The following is an 8,561-nucleotide window of genomic DNA, read 5'->3' as shown; positions in this document are numbered from 1 at the left end:
GCTCATATTTCCCAGTTATCAAAGATAACGCGAACGCTGCACGCATGCAACATTAAAAACAATTTCCCCTTAATTTCACCCGCAAAACATACCGTTGTCAAGACAACGAGTCCATCGGAAGCAAAGTTTGATGGCGTGGAAAAATAAAAATAACCAACGTAAGGGGGATCGCTCCTCCCCTGTTTAGCCCAAAAAGTGGGTGGTTTCGATCACACAAACCGAGCACAAATGATCGAAATTGAGTGTTTTCGAGTGTTTTAACTCACCAAGTGATGTCACAAAACACCGGAGTGGAATTAAGTCGATTTAAAAGGTGGGATGCGTCCGATAATGGGTGCACGGATGTTTCATGTGTACTCTGTGGATTCGGCGACATAGCTACGCGATGCTAACATTAGCTTAGCCTCTCTGCGACATGACTGAAAAGCAATACACATTGTCTTAGAAAAAAGACGCAATAAAGCGAAGCGATCGCAATAATGTTGCGTTGCAAAAGGAAAGTCTGTGATGAATTCAAAGGGTCGATTTGAAGGAAGTAAAGAGTAAAGACGCATCGCTTACCAGCTCAGGCATCCACCCTCTTTGACAGCGAATCTCCTGTCTGTGACGACTTGGTCAAGTTCGACGTAAATAAACGTCCACACTTCCCGCGAGGCTTTCAACAATAAGAGTAAAGCCGGTGGTGTCTTGATTTGTATCCTGTTTATAAAACAGAATGTTGTTCTGTTAAAGAATACTTGGCTGTATGCGATTAAATAACAACAACCATCATTTTGAATTTGTACTAAAAGGAAATACACGTTTAATTAAACGATTTCCGTAGATACTGGGCTTTTGTCGCTCTCTAGCGGTGGAATAAGGTCGTTGCACACCATTGACTGTGCATTATTTATATAAACACTCCCTAGGGGGTGCTATCGTACACAAATCCCACTATTAAGGCTACATTTGGCACTTGACTTTTAGGCTATTGCTACTGTTAGCTGTTTTAAAATTTCAGTGTGTGTAAAATAAATTTGTAGTACAAAAAAATGATTCAAAATTACACTAAAATATTTCATCACAGTGTCAAAGTATATTTTCCAAGCATTATCTGCATAATTATACTATATATATATATATATATATATATATATATATATATATATATATATATATATATATATATATATATATATATATATATATATATATATATATATATATATATATATATATATATATATATATATATATATATATATATATATATATATATATATATATATATATATATATATATATATATATATAGTATAATTATTATATATATATATATATATATACACTATATATTCTTAATTTTTCACTGGCAAAAAAATAACTTAATAATATAATAATAATGAATAAATAAATAAATGATTTAATGTGATAAAACGAAACATTTATTAATAATAAAAGTGTTTCCCATCACCTAATATACAGAATTGAAAATGTATTTTTTTGCATCTTTTTGTTCAAAATGTTTGATTATTTTTTTACTTGGGGAAAAAGTTTAACTAGTATTTCTACTTTAATCATTACCATACTTGTATACTTGACTGCCAAGTCTGAGTACCTCTGCCAACTGTCCCAAATATATATCTAGTGTGAAGGCGAAGGGGGTGTGACATAAACATGGTAGGAGGGGCCCTGTTGGCCTTTCAAAAGACTTTAGCACTTACCCTCTGGACCCCACTCGGCTCACCTCCCTCCGACACTCCACAACATGGGACTCACACGGGACCCCGTTTTCCAGCAACTGCAGGAATGGTACTCTGCACACGCCTTGAACCTCAACATGAGGCACTTGTTTGAGGGCGACAAGGAAAGGTTCCAAAAATTCAGGTATCTTTGACTACATTCCTCATAACTTTTGAGTTTGTCCTGATACCAAACCTGAAAAAAAAATGAGTGAAAAATATGCTTCAAAATATTGTTTTGAATACCAAATAAGTCTGAAGTACTCCTTAAAGGCACTTTTGGTTCTCTCTCAACCCAAATAACCAAACTGAATGAAAAGTCTCATCTCATCTCATCTCATTTTTTGAACTGCTTTATCATCACTAGAGGCTGGCAGGGGTGCTGGAGCCCATCCAGCTGACTTCGGGGCAGAGGCGGGGCACACCCTGATTTTGTGGTCAGCCAATCACAGGCCAGAACAAGACAAACAACCAATCACTCATAGCTAGAGGCAATTTAGAGTGACCAATCAGCCTACTTTGCATGTCTTTGAAATGTGGGAGGAAATCGGAGTACCCGGAGAAAACCCACGTAGGAAAACATGCTAACTCCACACAGGTGGTCCGACCTGGATTTGAACCAAGGTCCCCAACTGTGAGATTGGCCCACTAACCACTACTACTTGAAAAAAAGCTAATATGGATATGCAATATACAGTGTAATTTAAATAGCTTCAATTTGCTAGCTAAGTTAATTAAAACTATAGTCTTGTTGATTATGAAAAGGTAGCAGAAAACCATTGAAGTTTATTTTTTGCAAGATTTTTTCATCCTGGAATGATTCAGATTTCAGGTGTGGCGTTAGCATTTGCTACGAATCCCATTGTACAACTGTTTTACGTAGCCTAAAACTGCAGACTGAAGATGGAGACATCTTGCTGGACTACTCCAAGAACCTCATTACCGATGAAGTCATGAAAATGCTGATCGATCTGGTGAGTCGTACACAGAACAATTAGAAAATGGTGGCATTTCCAATGACTTTGTCTCGGAAAGGTCTGAAACATGGTCATTCGCTACCTTCCTGGCAAAATGGAGGCCAATGAGTTAAACATAGTGTATTTTGTCTTGGGCAGGCCAAGTCGAGAGGCATAGACGTAGCCAGAGAGGCCATGTTTACCGGAGACAAGATCAACTTTACGGAGGTGCTGCTCAATTCATGATGTCATTCTGTTTTTTTATGCTTTAAACGTGAAATTTCAAGACAATTGAGATCCAGCGACTATTTAAATTAAGGACAAATTTGCCCTGTGATTAGCTGGCCATTGATTGAGTGTCCATAGTTGGCTGGGATAGGCTCTGGTTCAGAAAATGAATATGTGATTATGCTTCAGGGACGTGCTGTTCTCCATGTAGCACTACGGAACCGTTCCAATACGCCCATAACGGTGGATGGAAAAGATGTGATGCCGGAGGTTAATAAAGTTCTGGAGAAGATGAAGAAATTCTGCCATGTGAGTTCAATCCTATATTAAGAATTATACTTTATCATATTAAGAATCATGAGATTAACTGCCGGTGTTTTTGCAGAGGGTTCGAAGCGGTGAGTGGAAAGGCTACACTGGGAAGACCATCACCGATGTTGTTAATATCGGAATCGGGGGATCGGATCTTGTGAGTCAATCTTTCGTCGCGCAAGCAGAACTTTTGAATGCAAATGTCCAGTTCACATTTGTTGTGGACAAATCTTTAAGTACCGTATTTTCTCGCATATAAGCCGTATTTGTAACTAAAAAAAAAACGATGACTGACTCAAGGGTATGGCTTATATCCGTACAAGACTTGCTATACTTTTTTTCACCAGTAGATGTCATCAAAGTAACATTTACTGTGTTGGTTATTTTCAGTTTTGCAGTAAAAAAACAACAATTACTGGATAAATTAATTCCTTATGATATTGACCCTAATGTGCTTTTGATTCTTACAGAGTCTCAGAAATACCACGTGCGATGAATTTTCTTGAGATTTTCTTTTCAAAGTAACACATTTGTACTCCCTATTTAAACCATGAATATGGAGGTGAAAATTATGAATCAGGATGCGGCTTATACGAGAGAAATTGTACAATTCAACGATTTTAAGGGCAGTTTAAAGGTGCGTGTTATATGCGAGTAAATACAGTAGTTTAAACAGGGCTTTAAGATTAGCTTTTATAGCAGTCCACTATTTGAGGGAGCAGACAAGTGTAGGCTGGGAATGAAAGTGTTTCTTGTCCTCTTCAAAATGTCCAGATAACAACTTGCTAGGTAGCTAGCTAATCTATGTTTGTGCTCTGTTTTGCATCTGATAAGTGGGAGGGGCCTCCTACTGGATGCAAAAAGTCCACCAATCCTTAAATATTTCTGACATTTTGGGAATTTTCCATGTAAATCTGACATGTATCATCATCTGTGGAATGGTAGGGCCCCCTGATGGTGACAGAAGCCCTGAAACCATACTCCAAGGACGGACCCGCCGTGTGGTTTGTGTCCAATATCGACGGGACACACATCGCCAAGACCCTTGCAAAACTCAATGCTGAGACCACCCTCTTCATCATCGCCTCTAAGGTAAGGAATGTAGCTACAAAAGTCTTTTGTTGTTTTCTATGTTGTATTCAGCAATAATTGGTAAACAAGAATCAAAAGTTGAGTTGGTTTGTCCAATAGATTAATGGTAGCATTTTTATGATATGCTTTATTTGTGAGTTATGTACAATATTTGATGCAATCAGAGTAACAAGGTAGCAAATTTGTACTATTTGCATTTTTCTGGAGTAGAAGGTAGCTGTTACTTGGTGATAATTATCTTATTCTGATTATATCGTACAGTGAGTCATGCCATCAAGGCTAGTTTTCATCAAACTGAAAAATAGAAGCAAGAAAATAAACCATCCCTTTGCTATATTGTTACATTGCTTTATACTATGCTAGGCTACGTTACTTTATCTTGTATTACTCTTTTAATGTTTTCAATTTTTGAAATTAGATTATATTAGATAACTTCAATCCTGTATTAGGGAAATTTTACTGTCACAGTAGCAAGAGGGTGAGAATACAGACACAGACATTGTAGACATAAATAAATAGGTAATAAGTACATAAATTAATAGGTATATAAAAACATACATAAATAAAAAATAAATAAATACATACATAAATAACAAATAAATAAATACAAACATACATTAAAAACACATAAAAATACATACATAAAAATTAAATTGATTAACAAACACAAACAAATAAATAAATAAGCATGTTGTCTATGATAATACTTTATAATGTCTATTAAAACTATGATTAATTATGATAAATATTGAACTATCTCTAAACTTTTTGTACATATATTTTGGTCTCAAAATCCTGTTTCCTCAAAAACTGCACTTTTGAGTAGTATTTCCAATGTGGATTATAAAATCACCTCCAATACTGGAATGACCCCATTACCCATTTTCACAAGTAGAAAAGACAGATATGTAGTCTTTAACGACCATTTTCTATATTTTTTGTCAGACCTTCACCACTCAAGAGACCATCACCAACGCCGAGTCGGCCAAAGCGTGGTTCCTCGAGCACGCAAAAGACGTACGTAAGCTTAAGCATTCTCATCTATTCTTTAGCGCACCAAAAAAAAAAAACGTGTACTATTTTCCCATTTTTCCGCAGAAAGGTGCCGTAGCCAAACACTTTGTTGCTCTGTCCACCAATGGCGTAAGTCACACACACTATGATCTGAATCTGTTACCGGGTAGATTCCATCTCATTGACTTCTTGCCATTTTATCTTTCAGCCCAAAGTGAAGGACTTTGGTATCGACACAGAGAACATGTTTGAGTTCTGGGACGTGAGTGCTCTTTCCGCCTCGGCTATATTTACGGCAGAACATTTTGAGTGCAGCTGCCGAGTAATCAGAGGCCCTCCCCTTGGTTATTATTGGTGGTGACCTTTTCCCTTGCAGAGGTTATCGTACAGGCCGGCCAATAGATAAAGGTCATAGCATAGAGCTGTGTTCTGTTGCTATTTTCAGGGCTGGTGCTACAATATAGTTTTTATGGTGATATCTTGTGATTTGAGTTGAAATGCATTTTTTAAATAGTGATATGTTTTGTTCTTTCAGTGGGTTGGAGGGCGCTTCTCGCTGTGGTCAGCCATTGGAATGGCCATCGCTTTGCACATTGGTAAATAGTGCTAGCCTAGTGCTAACCGCTAATTAGAATGATGCTTACACAAGCACAACCCAAACAAAATATTTTTTTATAGTTTCTCTAACAAAACATGGTTTGGCAAAGAAATATATTAGAGCATAATTAAGCATTAAGTCGTTACCTATAATGTGGTAAGTTATAGTTAAGTATGTCATACTTACCAGGGCTTAACATCAGTATTCACAATTATTTTTCCTAAGAAGTAAGAAACATATTAGACATCGATAATAATAATAATTATATAATCCTAGTTTTATGTGATTTATACATTACATTTCATACCAAAAGCTTGTTTTGCTGATTCCAGACGCTCAAGAGGAGCCTCAAAATGTGCTAGTTGAGTTGTAATATTTTCTGTTGCCGCTAGAGGGCTCTGTATCACCCCAAAACAAGAAAAATATAAACCACTTCCAAAACAAACCATTATTTCGCAAACGATTTTGGAAAGCAGCAAAATTGAATTTTCTAATTGAAAGACTCCATTTAATCATAATTAATCTGGCTATTCAATGGCCCAATATACCGTAAATTATAATAATCTAAAACATGTACTCAGGTTGAATATTAAAACTTACCTTTCTCTTGGTTAGGCTTTGACAACTTTGAGAAGCTCATATCAGGTGCTCACTGGATGGTAAGTGTCCGAATTTACTCACGAAGAAATCCCTGGGCACTCCCGCACAATTTCCACTTGGCAGGACCAGCATTTCCGCACAGCTCCCCTGGACAAAAATGCTCCGGTTCTACTGGCTATGTTGGGTATTTGGTACATCAACTTCTTCCACACGGAGACCCACGCCATGCTACCTTATGACCAGTACATGCACCGCTTTACTGCATACTTCCAGCAGGTTGACTCCCACCCAAAAGCATACATTTTTATTGGCTTTAAACGTTAATTTTCTATATTTCACCACTTTTTCCCACGTAGGGCGACATGGAGTCCAACGGCAAATATGTCACTAAGCACGGCGAACGGGTAAATTACCACACGGGTCCCATCGTATGGGGCGAGCCTGGGACTAATGGCCAACATGCCTTCTACCAACTTATCCATCAAGGTACTTGGACCCGAAAACACCATATATGTAGTATTTTCACCGTATAAAACGTACCATTTGAGAGGGCCCAGTCTCATTTGCGGGTATATTTTCTTTTTTTGTCAATATATAGGGCGCTTTCTCGGAAAAGGCGCCAGTAGCTAACACTAGGCTAGCGTGTGTTATGCTAGCCGCTAGCATACCTGTATTATGCTAGCCGCTAGCATTTCTGTATTATGCTAGCTGCTAGCATACCTGTATTATGCTAGCAGCTATCATTTGTTTTGCTAGCTGCTAGCGTATGTTAATCAAATAGTCACTATGGCGTTCGTTTCTTTTCGACCTCATACTTACAATATTTGATAAAGACACAGAAATTAGAAATGGAATCCAAGTTCAGTTCTAAGTACATCGTTGATTTTCAAGAGAAAAGAGACTTTTGTGTTCTGACTCCATGTAAAGAGTGGACGTTAGTTTTGAATATAAGTGGGTGTGTTTCATTTACCTATTTTGACCGCTAGAGGGTAGTAATGAGTAGACTTTGTTTCAAATACAACACTTGAATGATAAAGGAAAATAACATATTTTGATACCTATGTAGACGTAATGCCATCCGAAGGAAACCATAATTAAAATTATTTTATGTTTGTCAATAAGGAACGCGCATGGTGCCATCCGATTTCCTCATCCCAGCGCAGTCCCAGCACCCCGTCAGGGACAACCTCCATCACAAGGTAACATAACAACCTCGACAACAGCTTTTCGTCCCTGAAGAAGGATTTATTTCAAATAATACTGCTTTTTGGCAGATCCTGATGGCCAACTTCCTGGCTCAGACGGAAGCCCTGATGAGGGGAAAGACCACAGAGGAGGCCAGGAAGGAACTGGAGACCAGTGGGCTGACTGGAGAACATCTGGAGAAGATTCTGCCACACAAAGTTAGCCATAAACACCCACAATAAGCTTACGTTCTATACCATGTTGTCGTAATGTTGTATTGCTAGGTTTTTCAAGGAAACCGGCCCACCAATTCAATCATCTTCAAGAAACTGACCCCGTACATGCTTGGTGCTCTCATAGGTGAGAGAACAGTCATGACAAAAACTTTCCTTAAGACTATTTGTCCATACTTTGTGGGTCTGCCAAACAAGAAAGGGACAATCATAATTATGGGATGTTTTATTTTTTATTTTTTGTATAGCCATGTATGAGCATAAGATCTACATCCAGGGTTTGATGTGGGAGATTAACAGCTTTGACCAGTGGGGGTGAGTTTTACATTTTTTCTTATTTACCAATATTATGATGAATATTTTTGACTATAATTTTTGTCATATGTGGGTAGGGTGGAATTGGGAAAACAACTGGCAAAGAAGATTGAGCCGGAGCTGCAGGACGGCGTGGAGGTCCATTCGCATGACGCGTCCACCAATGGACTCATCAACTTCCTCAAGAAGAATTTCGCCTGAGTTTGTTGCTGTCGTCGAAATTGTCATTATGAATAACAATTTCCATGATAAGAACTGTGCACGTTTGTACCATGTATTAAATAAAAGATAAACTTCTATTTGAATT

The 8,561-nt window shown here is 37.7% G+C and overlaps 1 protein-coding gene and 1 long non-coding RNA gene across 2 annotated transcripts; one reads left to right on the top strand and one right to left on the bottom strand.

The window, feature by feature from the left end:
- Positions 1–603: 603 nt before the first annotated feature.
- LOC144192855 (uncharacterized) lies at positions 604–7,454 on the bottom strand. Its single transcript, XR_013325468.1, has 3 exons — positions 6,522–7,454; positions 1,704–1,917; positions 604–699 (listed from the first exon to the last, which is right to left on the bottom strand). It is a non-coding gene; the product is annotated as an uncharacterized LOC144192855 (long non-coding RNA).
- On the top strand, positions 1,711–8,559 carry LOC144192854 (glucose-6-phosphate isomerase-like). The gene is made up of 18 exons (XM_077711707.1): positions 1,711–1,866; positions 2,605–2,695; positions 2,837–2,905; positions 3,095–3,214; positions 3,291–3,374; positions 4,163–4,309; positions 5,255–5,326; positions 5,408–5,452; positions 5,532–5,585; positions 5,859–5,919; positions 6,537–6,580; positions 6,645–6,797; positions 6,878–7,007; positions 7,644–7,720; positions 7,796–7,924; positions 7,991–8,066; positions 8,188–8,254; positions 8,332–8,559. The coding sequence occupies exons 1-18, from the start codon at positions 1,748–1,750 to the stop codon at positions 8,453–8,455; spliced, it is 1,662 nt and encodes a 553-aa protein (XP_077567833.1). The 5' UTR covers positions 1,711–1,747; the 3' UTR covers positions 8,456–8,559.
- The last annotated feature ends 2 nt before the right edge of the window (positions 8,560–8,561 follow it).

This window comes from Stigmatopora nigra, unplaced genomic scaffold (genome assembly GCF_051989575.1).
Source record: "Stigmatopora nigra isolate UIUO_SnigA unplaced genomic scaffold, RoL_Snig_1.1 HiC_scaffold_27, whole genome shotgun sequence".
In the NCBI taxonomy this organism is placed as follows: Eukaryota; Metazoa; Chordata; class Actinopteri; order Syngnathiformes; family Syngnathidae; genus Stigmatopora; species Stigmatopora nigra.
Note: the sequence above shows the minus strand (reverse complement) of the source record. Positions and strands in the feature narration are given on the sequence as shown.